General features: G+C 42.2%; 1 protein-coding gene across 2 annotated transcripts in view; it reads right to left on the bottom strand.

Annotated features, from left to right (window-relative positions):
• Nucleotides 1–16,595, bottom strand: part of LOC132823396 (electrogenic sodium bicarbonate cotransporter 1-like) — a 117,248-nt gene that overhangs the window by 80,607 nt on the left and 20,046 nt on the right. For both annotated transcript variants that reach the window (XM_060837175.1, XM_060837174.1), the window contains exons 7-10: nucleotides 15,686–15,840; nucleotides 9,189–9,305; nucleotides 5,194–5,368; nucleotides 3,451–3,584 (exon numbers count right to left, since the gene is read on the bottom strand). In XM_060837175.1, the coding sequence (XP_060693158.1) occupies nucleotides 3,451–3,584; nucleotides 5,194–5,368; nucleotides 9,189–9,305; nucleotides 15,686–15,840 (581 nt within the window). The remainder of the gene's footprint in view (nucleotides 1–3,450; nucleotides 3,585–5,193; nucleotides 5,369–9,188; nucleotides 9,306–15,685; nucleotides 15,841–16,595) is intronic.

The raw sequence follows: 16,595 nt of genomic DNA, 5'->3' as shown, positions 1-16,595 counted from the left end.
ATACAGTTTCTGACATGTGTGAAAGTGCGGGTTATATCTCTGACGGTTGTGGAAGATTCCTTTGGAGACATGGACGGAGGTGTGAGGGGAAGTGTGGGCGCAGGTTTTGCAATTCTTGCTGTGGCATGAGAAGGTGCTGGGAGGGAGTGGATGGTTTGTTGGTGGCGTGGACCTGACAAGAGAGTTTTGGAGGGAATGGTCTTTATGAAAAGCAGATAGCAATGGGGAGGGAAATATATCTCTAGTGGTGGGGTCCATTTGTAGGTGTGGAAATAGCGGAGGATGATGTGATGTGTCTGGAGGTTGGTGGGGTTAAAGGTGAGGACCAGGGGTTTCTATCCTTGTTGTGGTTGGGGAGATGGGGTTCGAGGATGGAGGTGCAGCAAGTGGCTGAGATGTGCTGGAGGGCATCATCGACCAAGTGGGAGGGGAAATTGCAGCCTTTGAAGAAGGAGTTCTGCAGTGGAACTAGTTCTCCTTGGAGCAGATGTGGCAGAGGCGGAGGAATTGGGAATAAGGTGATAGCATTTTTACAGGAGGCAGAGTGGGAGAAGGTGTAGTCAAGGTAGTTGTGTGAGTCGGTGGGTTTGTAGAAGATTTCCGTGTTGATTCGGTCACTGTTGATGGAGATGAAGAGGTCCAGGAAGGGGAGGGAGGTGTCTGAGATGGTCCAGGTGAAATTAAGGTCGGGTGGAATGTGTTGGTGAAGTTGAAGTGTTCAACCTCCTTGTTGGAGCGCGCAGTGGCGCCGATGCAGTTATCAATGTAGCGGTGGAAAAGGTGGGGAATGGTGCCGGTATAACTGCAGAAGATGGACTGTTCCACATAACCGATAAAGAGACAGGCATAGCTGGGGCCCATGCGGGTACCCATGGACACCCCTTGGTCTGGAGGAATGGGAGGATTCAAAGGAGAAATGGTAGAGGGTGAGAACCAGCTTCAGCCAAATGAATGAGAGTGTCGATGGAAGGCTACTGGTGGGGACCCTGGGAGAAGAAGAAACAGAGGGCTTGGAGACCTTGGTCATGGAGGACAGAGGTTTATAGGGACTGGATGTCCATGGTGAAGATGAGGCATTGGGGACCGGGGAAACAAAAGTGATGGAGGTGGTGTCCCTAACGTATGTGGGGAGTTCCTGGACTGGGGGGATAGGACAGCATCAAGGTATGTGGAGATGAGTTCAGTGGGGCAGGAACAAGCTGAGACGATAGGTCGGCCAGGGCAGTCAGGTTTGTGAATCTTGGGTAGGAGGTAGAACTGTGCGGGTTCCCTGACTATGAGGTTGGAAGCTGTGGGTGGGATATGAGTTGAGTATGGTCTGGAAGATGATGGTTTGGTGATAGGAGTTGAGGTCATTGTGAAGGGGGCAGTAAGAGGAGGTGCCCGTGAGTTGTTGCCTGGCTTCAACAGTGTAGAGGTCAGTGCGCCAAACTACCAGTGTGCCCCCCCTTCCCCCCACCTCCCTTTGTCCACAGATTTGATGGTGAGGTTGGGGTTGGAATGGAGGGAGTGGAGGGCTGCACGTTGCGAGGGTTCCCAAGTATTAAGGGGGGGTATTGACTCGGGAACACTTTCGAATACAACTAGCCAATTTTAGGAACATGATTACAAAATATGTTTTACATTAAAAGGGAGAAAACAGCCAAATAGAAAGCAAGAGAATTATAAAGATTTTAAATATTAACAAGATGGAGTTTTGAAACATTCTTTAAAAGATCACAGTTTGTCACTTTTCTTTTGTAAGGAAGAATGAAGGAAAATTAAGTTTTCTAATATTCTTTATCAATTCTGAACAGATGTTTGTTTCTTGTAGAGTTGGGAAAACATCAACTAATGGGTGCAACTGCTCAAAAGAAAAATAATTCATATAAAAAGGATTCCTCTGTATTTTGAAAGACCTTAAAGAACTACAGTGTCCCAGTGGCTCAACTGTTTCAAGCAAAGCATAACCAAACCTTACTGATCAAAAAGATCTCATGTTTGATTTCCAAGATAGGATTTTAATTTTGAGTCAGGTTACGAACATTGGCAAAAAATGGAGGCACCGATCTGCAAACTGACAGGAGTGGTAATTGGGCATCAACTTTTATTGAATTGATTAGTTAGCAGCTTGAAGACAATAGGAAATACCTTCAAGAGGAAGATAAATCAATAGAGATATTTCCCTCTTGCCCATTGCTGGGGACCTCCTGAAAAGGAATCTCCTGTACTTGAGATTGCCTCCTCAGAGAACCCAGTCCAGATTCTTGTCGAGTCAGCCTCATCTGGTGTCAACTAAATATGGTTTTTTTCTAAGATTAGATTCCCTATAGTGTGGAAATAGGCCCTTCGGCCCATCAAGTCCACACCAACCCTCCAAAGAGTCACCCACCCAGTCCCATTTCCCTCTAACTAATGCACCTAACAGTATGGGCAATTTAGCATGGCCAATTCACCTGGCCTGCACATCTTTGGACTGTGGGAGGAAACCCACACAGACACAGGGAGAACATGTAAACTCCACACAGACAGTCACCTGAGGCTGGAATCGAATCTGGGACCCTAGTGCTGTGAGGCAGCAGTGCTAACCATTGAGCCATCGTGCCACTGGTGGGGCTGAATTCAGGGGTATCCATTAGAATTCCAAATGACAGCTGTTTTTACCAGCATGGAATAAGCAATCTCACAACCCAACTTGGCTACCTCCATTTCTGAGTTATGCAACTCATAGTCCCTGCAATTTTAATTTAGGTATATTGAAGTAGCTTCTAGGTGGGTCATAGTTCACTCATTCCCCTTTCATGATCCTTGTGCTTCCTAGGCCATCACCATTCTCATCTATTCCCATGAACTGTGCAGAGAACAGTGACCTATTTAGTAAATGATGGCAAGTTTTGAGATGCTGAGAAAAAGACACCCATTCAGAAATCTGCTTTATATAACCCGATAAAAATATGAATCAGACAGGATCAGTAATAGAAGCTTTAACAACTTCACACATCCGAGTCATAGCTAAAATTAACACTATTACAAAAGCGTTCACAGGAAGAAGAACATTTTATAACCATATAAGGTTGTCAATCAAGCAAGCAAACATTCCATTTCAACTTGTCCAATAAAACCCAGCTGAAGTCATGCAGTTCGAGGTCTTTAGAGATCAGCATTTAATATAAACTGCTCTGGGAATGTATCAGAATGTATTTGATTCTCAACTTGGGCTTATTTGTCTGCTATTTCATATGTTTCATATAAGAGAGAACATTCTGCCACAGCTTCTATAACAACTTCAATCTCTTACTTCAGCTAAAGAGCTAATATTCCCAGTCAAATGTGACGATTGATTATTTGCAGTCATTAACGTGGCATTTTCAGATTCAGGACTAGGAAACCAGTTGGCATTTCACAAAAAAAATTCGCCAGAATCAAACTTTACACCAAAATTTAAGTAACATCCAATCACAATTACTGTACCTGCTAATATTGTAGAGGAGTCGCTCAAATACCAACACAGGGCCAGTGCTACCAAGAACTGTTAATGGTTGGCCAGCAAAGAGACAAAATATTGTTCCAGCAATAGCAGTTCCAAGGAAACTTTCTAGGACTCCCTAGAATACGTACACACAGACAACAAGTGCTGACTATAATATGATTTTTTTTGGTCTACAACAACACAGTAGAAGAAGATTAGAAAGAAATAAAGAAGCAAAAAACTAGAAGAGAAACTAAGCGGAGAACAAAGAAACAGAAAAGCAGGAAAGGAATACAAGTATTAATTGTAAATTATTGAAATTGTAATATAAAACAGAGCTTAAAATATTCACATATGTACAGCGCATGAACAGGGATAAAAATAGCACGTAGAAAGCAGTGTAAGTGTTTTGCCTTTTGATTAGTCAAGCTTTACGGACTTCAGTAAGATGTTCAACAAGATTCCTCATGGGAGACTGGCTAGCAACGTTAGATCTCATGGAATATTGGGAGAACTAGCCTTTGGATACAGAACTGGCTTGAAGACAGAAGGTGGTGGTGGAGGGTTGTTTTTCAGACTGGAGGCCTGTGACCCTGTGTGCCATAAGGATCGGTGCTGGGTCCACGGCTTTTCGTCATTTATATAAATGATTTGGATGTAAACATGTAAAGTCTAATTAGTAAGTTTGCAGATGATACCAAAATTGGAGGTGTAGTGAACAGCAAAAAGGATTATCTCAGAGTACAACAGGATCTTGATCAGATGGTCAATGGTCAGCGGAGTGGCAGATAGAGTTTAATTTAGATAAATATGAGGTGCTGCATTTTGGAAAAGCATATTAGAGCAGGACTTATACACTTAATGGTAAGGTCCTAGGGGGTGTTACTGAACAAAGAGTGCAGGTTCATAGCTCCTTGAAAGTAGAGTTGCAAGTAGATGGTATAGTGAAGAAGGCATTTAGTATGCTTTCCTTTATTGGTCAGAGTATTGAGTACAGGAGTTGGGAGATCATGTTGTGGCTGTAGAGGACATTGGTTAGGCCACTGTTGGAATATTGCATGCAATTCTGATCTCCTTTCTATCAGAAGAATGTTGTGGAACTTGAAAGGGTTCAGAAACGATTTACAAGGATGTTGCCAGGGTTGCAGGGTTTGAGCTATAGGGAGGGCTGAATAGGCTGGGCTGTTTTCCTTGGAACATCAGAGGCTGAGGGGTGACCTTATAGATGTTTATAAAATGTTGAGGTGCACAGGATAAATAGACAAGGTCATTTCCCCGGGGAGGGGGAAATCCAGAAATGGTGGGCGTAGGTTTAGGGTGAGAGGGAAAAGATATAAAAGGGACCTAAGGGGCAATCTTTTCACACAGAGGGTGTTACATGTATGGAATGAGCTGCCAGAGGAAGTGGTGGAATCTTGTACAATTACAGCATTTAAAAGGCATCTGGATGGGTATATGAATAGGAAGGATTTAGAGGGATATGGGCCAAGTGCTGGCAAATGGGACTAAATTAGGTTAGGATATCTAGTCGGCATGGACAAGTTGGACTGAGGGGTCTTTTTCTGTGCTGTACATCTCTCTGACTCTAAGCTGACTATCCAACTAGGATAAAGAGCATTATTATGTGTAATTACTGTGACTAAAGAAGTCTTTTATGGTGCAGATGCTGTGCACTTACATTCTAAATGAAAATTGCAACATCATGCTCCTAAAATAAATAACATCCAAGTAATTAGCATACAAACCTGCATGTTGTCAGTTGCATCACCCAAGATTCCTCCAAATGTAATTGCATTTGTTACACTGGCCAAATAAATAAACAGGACGGCTGACAGACACTGAAGGTTCAGAGCATCATAAAAATCACTGGCAAACCAAGGTGCTTTTCTTTTGATGTCATTAACCAATCCGCCAAATAACCTAGAGATAAGACAAAAATTATTTTTTTATTGTAACAGATTTTAATGGTTTACATTATCAAAGTAATTTTCTGCAACTGTATTTAATTTTAAAGGAATTCTCCAGTTCCATCGAATTGAATTACTTGGTAACTATACAGTTCTATTTGATTTTGAGCAAGATTTTCAGCTTCAAACCATGATGTAATTCTCAACTGGACTGTTTTTTAATTCAACTAGGAGATGTGGATGTCACTGGCTGGACTAGCATTTATTGCCATCCCAAGTTGCTCTTGGAAACATGACAGTGAGCTGCCTTCTTGAATTGCTGCAGACCAGTAGGTGTAGATGCACCAACAATTATATTAGGAAAGGAATGCCAGGATTTTGATCCAGCGACACTGAAGGAGTGGTGATAAATTTCAGTCAGAATGGTGAGAGGCTTGGAGAGAAACTTACAGGCAATGGTGTTCACATATACCTGCTGCCCTTGTTCTTTGAGGTGGAAGTGGTCATGCAAGCGCTAGTTTGGAAGATGCTGTCTAGGGAGACTTGATGAATTTCTGCAGTGCTGCTTGTAGAATAGTATACACCATTACTGCTGACTGTCAGTGGTGGAGGAAATGATTGCTGTGGATATGGTGCCAGTCAAACGGGCTAGATGGTGTCAAGCTTCTTGAGTGTTGTTGGAGTGGCACACATCCAGGCTATTGGGGAGTATTCCATCACACTCTTGACTTGTGTCTTGTAGATGGTGAACAGGCTTTGAGGAATCAGGAATCGAGTTACTTACTGCAGGATTCATAGCTTTTGACCTGCCTTTGTAGCCACTGCATTTATGTGACAAGTCCAGTTGAGTTTCTAGTCAATGTACTCTCAGATTGTTGATAGTAGGGGAATTCAGTCATGTTAATGCCATTGAATGTGAAGGGGCAATGTTTAGATTCTCTCTTGTTGGAAGTAGTCATTGCCTAACTCTGAAGTGGCACAAATGTTACTTGCACTCATCAGTCCAAGCCTGGATATTGTTCAGGTCTTGATACATTTGAACATGGATTGCTTCAATGTCTGAGGAGTCATGAATGGTGCTGAACATTGTGCAATCATCAGTGAAAATCCCTACTTCTAACCTTATTCTGGGGGAAAGGTCATTCCTGAAGCAGCTGAACATGTTTGGGCCTAGGACATTACCCTGAGGAACTTGGGGATATCCTGGAGCTGAAATGACTACCCTCCAACAATCACAACCATCTTCCTATGTGCCAGTTTATGCTCCAACCAAAGGAGAGTTTGCCCCGACCTCCATCGATTCCAATTTTGCTAGGACTCCTTGATGCCATACTCAATCACATGCAGCTTTGATATCAAGGGCAGTCACTCTCACCTTACCTCTGGAATTCAGTTCTTTTGACTATGTATGAATTAAGGCAGTAATGTTGCCAGAGCTGAGTGGCCCTGGTGGAACCAAAATTGAGTGTCAGTGAGCAGATTATTCCTTTAAAAGTATTGTTTGATGATACCTTCATCACTTTACAGATGATCAAAAGGAGACTGCTTGGGTGGTGATTGACTGGGTTGGATTTGTCCTGCTGTTCTGGAGAAGATGTAACTGGATAATTTCTCAAGTCAGGTAGCTGCCAGTGTTGGACCTGTACTTGCTTATGTGTGATAACTTTTACGTGGGTGAAAGTTCCATCACCCAACTTTCCGGGGGGGGTGATGGAAAGTTCATACTCCTGCTGAAATGTTGTCAGGGCCCCCAATCTCTGTCTTCAACAAATTCTTGATGTCATACGGCTTGAACTGAATTGGTTGAAGACCGACATCTGTGATGCAGGATATCTAGGAAGGAGGCCAAAATGAATCATTTACTTGGCACTTCCAGCTGAAGCTTGTTACAAATGCTTCAGCCTTGTCCTTTGAACAGATGTATTGGGTTCTTCCATTAGGGATGGTGGAACCCCCTTCCTCCAGTGTGTTGTTTAATTGTCCACCACCATTCACAATTTGATGTGGCAGGACTGTAGAACTTAGATCTGATCCATTGGTTGTGGGATCACTTAGCTCTGTCTGTCACTTACTGCTTATGCAGTTTACTGTATCAGCAGTCCTGTGTTGTAGCTTCACTAGGTTTATATCTCATTTTCAAGTGTGCTTGGTGCTGCTCCTGGCATGCTATCCTGCACTCTCCATTGAACCAAGGCTTGATGGTAATGGTTAAGGGGGGGTAATGCCAGGCCATGAGGTTGCAGATTGTGTTGGAGTATAATTCTGCAGCTGCTGATGGCCCACAGCTTGTGGATGGCCAGTCTTTAGTTGATAGATAGTCCAAAGCTCATCCCATTTATGAAGGGGTGATAACTTGGTGTTGTTATCGTGAGGTTATTAATCACAGGTAATGTTCTAGCGACCCAGGTTTGATTCCAGCTATGGCAGATGGTGGAACTTAATTCAAACGTCTGAAGCTAAGAGTCTGACGATGACCATGAAACTGTTGTCAATTGTTGGAAATATCCATCTGGTTCATTATTGTCCTTTACCGAGGGAAACTACCATCCTTAACTAGCCGACGTGACTTCAGATCCACAGCAAATGTGGTTAATTCTGACCTGCCTTTTGGGCAATTAGGGATTGGCAATAAATGTTGGCCTGGCCAGCAATGGCCACATCCTGTGACTGAATAAAATCAACAAAGTACAGTGGAAATGTCACACACTCAATAGAAGGTATTTTCGATGTGAAGGCACAACTTTGTCTCCCCAAAGTCTCTGCAGTGGTCATTCTTACAGATGATGAACCCTTATGGTAATGGACAGATGCATCTGCAGCTAGTAGATTGGTAAGAACGAGGTCAAATATGTTTTTCCCTCTTGTTGGTTCCCTCACCAGCTGCCATAGATCCGGTCTGGTAGTTATGTCCTTTAGGATCCGATCAGGTTACAGTAGTGCTGCTGCTGAGCCAGTCTTGGTTGTGGACATTGAAATCCCCTCTCCAGAGTACATTCTGTGTGCTTTTCACCCTTAGTATTGTTCAACATGGAGGAGTACTAATGCATCAGCCCCTGTTGGGGGGGGTGGGGGCGTGGGGGTGGGGGATGGGGGGGTGGGGAGGGGGAGGTGATATTGGATTGCGATACATGGTAATCATGGGAGGTTTCCTTGCCCATGTTTAACCTGAAGCCATGGAACTTTATGGAGTCCTGAGTTTATGTTGAATACTCCCAGGGAAATTCCTTGCTGATTATATATCACTGTGCTGCCATCTCTACAGAACACAGTCTCTACAGTCTGGAATGATCATGGTGTTTTCTAGGATAGTGTGTATGACTGTGTCAAGCTGTTGCTTTATTCATCTGTGAGACAGTTCTTCCAGTTTTGATGCTCATCCCCAAGGTGCAGATGATTGGTTTCATTCCTTTATCAAGACCGTCGAGCAGTTTGGATACAACTGAGTGGATTGCTAGACATTTCAGAGGGCAGATTTGAGTCAATCACATTACTGTGGGTGTGCAATCATGTACAAGTCAGTCCAAGTAAGGATGGCAGATTCCTTCCTTAAAAGGATATTAGTGAACCACATGACTGATAGATTTGATATATTTGTCTTGTTTGGATATTTATTCTTCTTTGTAAAAAATATATTTTATCTATAAAGCTTGTAAAAGCACATGACATAACAATTGATCTTGGCTGTAAATAAATAAAATGGAATAAATTTCTTTCAACAAAATATATGACAATCTGAATTTACAATTATGGGTTATATGCATCATATACATTTCATGTCAAATATGCTTTTCCTTCAGTATTGTAAATAAGCCAAAAAGTATGTAGATACTCACTTTCCTGTTCTTTTCAAATCTTCAGCAACATGCAGGTTACTCCCATACCTCTCTTCATGCTGAATATGATTTCCTTTATACATGTGAACTTTAGAACCAAGAGAATACATAGATTTCCTATAAGATAAAATGTTAATAGGAATAATGATTTCACTAAGATGTAATTTTAATATTGTGCCAAGATAATGTGTTGTACAGATTGTTATACTATCAACGTGAATGGAGAACAATTTACTTTCGTAATTTATTTCAGGGCTACAAAAACTAAAAAAGTGACTAATGCATAAGATATCTTCTGATAGAGCTCACATTACAAGATAGTAACAGAAAATGTGATTAAGAAATGGACCAAATACAAGACTATGTGAATAGGTTGAGAAAAAGTAGACTGTGGAATGACAATATGGCATTTCATGAGGACAGAATCTGACCACATTTTTTGAGAACTGGGCCAACTGATCCCTTACCTCCTTCACCATCAGAGCAGATCACCTGAAAATGCTGCAAATATGGTTTGGCGGGGCCAAGGTGAGGCAGGAACTGATCTTTTGGGAACACTGCTCTGTCTTCATTTCAGGTAAGAACACAATCATCAGGTGTGAGTCACTCTCTCTGAAGTGGTATGTGGCACAGATCTGGCTCATTCCCCAAAACTTTGTCATTACGGTCACCCAAACCATCTTCCACTTCATCTGGAGATCTAAAATAGACTGTGTGCACAGAGTCCACATTCCTGATGAAGGGTTCTGGCCCGAAATGTCGATTTTCCTGCTCCTCGGCTGCTGCTTGACCTGCTGTGCTTTTCCAGCAACACACACTCAGCTGTGTCCACAGAGACACCGATGTACAAAGTTCTGGATAATGGGGAGGTGGGCAAGTGAGGTGGGGGACATTCCAACGCTGTCATTATCCTGATGGCCATCTTAGTCTGCGGCTGCATCAAGCTGTGCGTAGACCCTAGGTATGCAAACGCTAAGAGTCACAACGTACTGACATTCTATCTGTTCCTGGTGTTGCAAAGGATGGGACTGGCTCCAAGGACTTCGACTGTTCTGTATTATCTGTCATTCGTGGAGAAATTTGCAAAGAAAATGTAACTTGAGACCCTGCAGGTAAAAGAAAGGATGAAACCTGTCAAGTGATTCCCTGCGCAGACTGCCAAAGTAATTTGGCAGAATGCCTCATCACCAGAACTTTCCCAAAAGTGGCAAGACATTGCTTGGCTGATGATGAAAAGGGCACTATCTGTGAGATCCTTCTTGTACACCGGTCAGTCTGCACCACTGCACGCTGCCCTCGAAGTGGCTGGGTTGGGGAAGTGGAGTGTTGAAACTGTCATACATCTCCTTATGGAATGTGCCTTTGCAAAGGACGTCTCAAAAAAGGTGGAATGGTTTTTGTTGAGGTTCATCCTGAGCAGATCTGTGACACTGGACTCTGTGCTCTCGAGTCTGTTCCCCAGGATGCATACCAGGACAAACATCAACTCCGCCTACAGGACTATCAACTTGGTGAAAGACCCTCTATGGTCTGCCTGAGATTTGTTGATCCTCCAGAGCAAGGAGTTGACTTTGACTGCGTGTTGCAGACTGGCACATTCCAAGTTCCAGGACTATGTGCTGAGGGATGCATTAAAGCTTTGGGCAGCTGCTGCCAAGACGCAGTGGGAATGACCACTGTCTGAGGTCTTCCTGCTGAAGACAAATGGGGATCCATTCAGTTATCGGACTGGTGACCCAAATGCCTATAAATATAGTCTGGTTCAAATACGAGATTCCAGTGTTTATTTGTTTCTTTGATATGCTACTGTACAGAACCGAACTGCATTTGTGATTATGTGTGTGTTATTTTTTAATCAATAAAGTATATTTTGAAATTTAAAAAAAAATAGAATCTAACACTTATTAAATGCCCCTGATGTCATCACTGTCACAAGGCTCTTCACAGGAGCATTGTCAAACAAATCTGATGTGAGAATAAAAATCCAGATGTTTGAGGAGATGTGTATGTGTGTGTTTTAAGTAGTACCTTAGAGGATGAAAAAGTCTCAGAGAGATTTGGTCAGGAAATTCTAAAGCTTTGGGATTAACATCTGAAGACTTGGCCAGCGAATGAAGAAAACCAGAGCTTCACAAAAAGCGAAATATGAGAAGCACAGGGTTTTTTAAAAATTCATTTACAGGGTGATGGTGTGGCTGGCTAGGCCAGCATTTACTGCCCATCCCCAATTGCCCAGAGGGCAATTTAAGATTCGATCATATTGCTGTGTGTCTGGGGTCACATGTAGGCCAGGCTAGGTAAGGATAGTCAATTCCTTCTCTAAAGGACATTAGTGAACCAGATGGGCTTTTCCCAACAATTGACATTGAATTACTGGCCATTGTTAGACTTCTTATTCCAGATTTCTGTTAAATTCAAATTCCACTATCTGCCATGGCAAGATTCAGACTTTGGTTCCCAGAACATTATCTGGGTCTCTACATTAATAGTCCAGGGATAATACCACGAGGCCATCACCTGAGCATTGTGAATATGGTGCAAGTTCCAGAATTGAAGAGGTGAGGTCATGGATAAATTTAAGAACAAGATTATGATTTATAAAATCAAGATATTGCCAAACCAGGAGTCAACTTATGCTTGGACCCCAAATATTTACGATAATCTATGAATTACTTGGATGAGGGGACCAAATGCAATATTTCAAATTTGTTTACAACTGAAAACTGGGTGTGATTGAGAGTGGTGAGGGGAACGCGAGGAGGCTTTAAGGTGATTTAGATAAGTTGAGTGTGTGGGCAGATGCAGTATAATATTGATAAATGTGGTTATACATTTCTGTGTAAACAGAAATGCAGTGTATTATTTAGATGATTATATATTGGGAAGTGTGGATACACAATAGAGATCTGGTGTCCTTGAACACCAGTCAGTGTAAGAAAACAGGCAGGTTCAGCAAGCAATGAAGAAGGCCAGCTATATAGTATGTTGGTTTTTATTACAAGAGGATTTGAGTTTAGAAGTTGAGATGACTTATTGTACCTATACAGGACCTTGCTGAAACCACAACTGGAGTATTACACTGCACCACATGTGCAGTTTTGGTCTTCTTATCAAAAAGAGGATTTTATGCCAAAGACAGAGTACAGCAAATGTTCACTTGGTTGATAACTGAGTTAGCAGCACTCTAGTATGGAGAGAGATTGGTTTGATTGTGCCTGTATTCATAAGAGATTAGAAGAATGAGAGGGGATCTGATTGAAACATACGAAATTCTAACAGAGCTGGACACATTAGATACAAGTAGGATGTTGCTCTGGAGTCTAGAGCCAGGGGCATAGGAGATGGGTTAATCCATTAGGACTGAGATAAGTCAACATTTCTTCACTCACAGGGTGGTTATTCCAGGGAATTTCTTATCACAGAAGGCTATGAGTATAGTCAAGAAAAAGTTTAATAACTTGATAGATATTCAAGGTATTAAGGAGTATAAAGAAAAAGCAGAAATATGGTATTAAGGTACAGGATCAGCCTTTCATATTGACCGGTGGAACAGGTTCATAGGGCTAAAAGGCCTACTCCTGTTTCTTGGTTTCATGCTTATATATATCCACACTTTGGATGCAGAATAGAGCAATGAAATATCATAAAATATCCTTTTGTTTCAAAAAGTGCTAAAAATAAGTCATAATTAAAAGAGAATGGACTCATGGACAAGTGACGCCTGAAGGAACCAATCATGAGTTAGCTGGATACCTGACAGCAGTCAATATCCATCAATGGGGTGGCACGGTGGTTAGCACTGCTGCCTCACAGTACCAGGGTTCCAGGTTCAATTTCAACCTCGGGCAATTGTCTGTGTGGAATTTGCACGTTCTCCCTGTGTCTGTGTGGGTTTCCTCCGGGTGCTCCGGTTTCCTCCCACTGTCACATAGATGTGCAGGCCAAGTGAATTGGCCATGTTAAATTACCCATAGTGTTAGGTGCATTAGTCAGAGGATAATGGGTCTGGGTGAGTTACTTTTTGGAGGGTCTGTGTGGACTTGTTGGGACGAAGGACCTGTTTTCATACCGTAGGGAATCTAACCTAACCTCAAAAGCGAATCACAGATTGATCATGCACCCTTGAGCTAATTACAAATAAATCTGGCCTCATCCAGGCTAATCTGAATGTAATAATGTTATTGATCCTGCAGTGCATGGAAAGAGTTAACAAGAACCAGCTTTCATTGACAAGAGTACAACCCAAGTTTGAAAGTGAAATTAGAATACTTTGCTGTCCTGTGGATAGTTGAAAATGACAGAGGTATTGGAAGGAGATTGGAGACCAAGCATCAACCCTTGCCCTCATCTAAACTGGAAAATAAGAAATGTAGTAAGCCTGTAAAGATACTGTCCTGCTTTATTAAATATTACTTTATAACATAAGTTCCCTGAGTTACTGTCTCCTGTTGCCTGAATGTTCAAAGTAGATAGATATTGAGGTTTAGATTTAAACTAAAAGTTTACCTGTCCAATGATACATCTTTGGAAGCTCCTGAACTCATGGTGCAGGCTGGGAAGCTAAACCATTGCAGGAGCTATTTTGGTTATAATGATAGATGGGCATTAACCTTGTTGAGAATAGTCCTATCAAACTAGATAGCAGAGTAGAGGTGTTAGAGGAGGATAGGGTGGTCATCTGTGTCAAAGGGTGGCACACCTTTCAAGATGCATAAAGAGTGATAACTTACCACAGACAGACAGACACAAACGTGCACCAGTCATATGATATGTCACTTGTGATTTTTAGAAATGAGTCATTTCAGTGCCCATGGATGGAAACCAAATTAGAGGAGTTCAAACAAAGAACGGCAGGAAAGATGGCACAGATTTGCAAGTGACACACTTTTGGGAACTTTAGAGAATAAGAAAGTTTGAAAGGAAGCTAATAGTTTGCAAGAACAGAGAAGTGAAGGAAAATGATGTAAAGATCAGGATAATTTCTTGCAGAACAACATTTGAAAGCAGTAACATTTAGAAATTGGTTTACAAATGAGGATGATCACAAAGTTCAAAATATTCTGAATGAACATATATCCTTCAGGTATCGTAAGGAAAAACATGGACAAAAATTTGTTATCGGTGGGACAGAATGTGAGAAAGGATGTTAGAAAAGGACAAGCATTAGATACTGACTTTCATAGCCTCAGCATGTCCCAAAACACTTCACAGTCAATGAAGTACTTTTCAATTATAATTGTAGTTAGGTTGTGAGGCGATGCGGCACCTAATGTTGCAGGGTCCCGCACATAGCAGTGACATAAATGGTTACATTTTCAAGTTGGTTAAGGGAATAAATATTATCCAATGTGCTGGAGAATTCCCACAATTAGTGCTTTCTCACTGAAATCACTATTATAGATTTTCAATTACTTGCAAATGTGCATAAGGAGGCCATTCAGTCCATAGTGTCTGTGCTATAGCTGGAATGGGACTTGAGCCCACAGTATTCTAGGTCCGATGTCAGTCTGTATCAAATCATTGCCAGCCTCAGTTTGGCTGGCAGCAATCAGGAGACAGCGTTCTTCTCCCAGTGTCCTTGATTCCCAGAAAAGGCTTGCCTGATTGGTAAGTACAGAGGTGGGCCATCCCGACAAAGTGGCCTGGGGCTTTCACCAGTCCTTCACTCATGTCACCTCAATGAAATTCCACTCAAAACATTTATTCTACCCAAGTCCTACTTCTTTGTTGTTCTTTCTCGAGGAAACCAAATACAATACAATACAGCACAGCACAGATTCCTATCCTTATTTAGACCTGCTACTTGTTGCCCATGCGAAGTAGCTGTCATTCTGTTTGCCTCACATTCGTATGTCTATCAAGATACGCCTTAGATATCACTGATGTCTGATATGTGCTTCCACCATGCCACTGGCAGTGCATTCCAGGCACATTACCCTCTGTGTGAAAACTTGTCCCCACATTTTTTCCCTAAGTTTTCTCCTTTTCACTTTAAACCTGTGCCCTTTTGTAGTTGACCTTTTCACCATGGGAAAAAAGCCTCTGACTCTCCACCTATGCCCTTCATAATCTTGTCAATGGCTGTCAGGTCGCTCCTCAGTCTCCGTCTTTCCAATAAAAACAATCCAAGTTTATTCAACCTCTCCTCACAACTAAACCCCTCCAGACCAGGCAACATTCTGGTAAACCTTTTCTTCACCGTCTCCAAAGTATTCATGTCCTTCTGCTATTTTGAAAGAATAGCTTTAAGAAATTACTTAAATATTGATCTCAACTTGCTGTTAGAGGTTTATAGAGATGACAGCAATGCCTTTTAGAAAGAAAAGGTCTATTCTTCTGTAAAATACCATCTCAGACCAATTTCATGGCTTCTCTGGTGATCGGTGCATTCTTTTCCTATTGTGAGATTAGGAAGAATCCAGTGGTTAAAATGTTCCAGCATAATTGGTGGATTTATGTGTGTGATGAGGAAAAAAAACAATTCATTTGGCACTTACCGTTTGTGTGGCGACGGAAGTATCTTTGGTGGTGCTATTCGTAAAGTGGGATCCCATTTCCCTGGAGGCAGCACAGTTACCTCATCAAGGAACTCATCAATTCCAGCCAGTAGGTCTTCCCTCAATTTTGCCTTGAATGCCACAATGTGGAATAACTGCAAAATAATATTACCGGCAATCATTAATCAACTAATTAAAAGAATGAATAATTCATTGCAAGTAAATTCCAACTATAACTAAAACTCTTTTAGATTATTTGCTGAAGATCTGGAAGGAAATAAATATTAATTGAAAGTTGGAGAATATCTTTAGTTCTAAAGTTGTAAAAATTATGAATTTCTATTCCCCTCTCTGCTAAGCTGATCGCAGCATACAGACGGCTCGTCAGAGTGTCAAACCGGTTCTGAAGCAGTTGAAAACCTGGCTGGCAGGAGCCATTTCTGCTCTTCAAGACTGTTTTGAGCACACTCACTGACACGTGTTAAGAGAGGCAGCTAACGATGGCGTTTCCACCAACTTAGAGGAGTACATGGTGTCAGCGATTTGCTACATTAACAAGTGTCCAAGATCATCACTTCTCACCCCAACCCGAAGCCGAGGATGACTGCAAAGGTGTGTGCACTGCTGAGGACCCGTGATTCCACCTTCAGAGCAGATGACAAGGCGGCCCTAACAACAGCGAGGGCCGACCAGACCCAGGCCGTCAAAGAGGTAAAGCGTGCACACGCACAGAGAACACACAGCCACTTTCAGGACAGCGGCGATACGCGGAGCATGCGGAAGGGCATCCAGGCCATCACCAAACACAGAACAGCATCACATGCTTGTGCTGGTGACGTCTCCCTCCCGGATGAGTTGAACAACTTCCATGTACAGTTGGAGGCACAAAGTGACGTGGCAGTGAGGAAGC

Source organism: Hemiscyllium ocellatum, chromosome 16 (genome assembly GCF_020745735.1).
Source record: "Hemiscyllium ocellatum isolate sHemOce1 chromosome 16, sHemOce1.pat.X.cur, whole genome shotgun sequence".
NCBI lineage: Eukaryota > Metazoa > Chordata > Chondrichthyes > Orectolobiformes > Hemiscylliidae > Hemiscyllium > Hemiscyllium ocellatum.
Note: the sequence above shows the minus strand (reverse complement) of the source record. Positions and strands in the feature narration are given on the sequence as shown.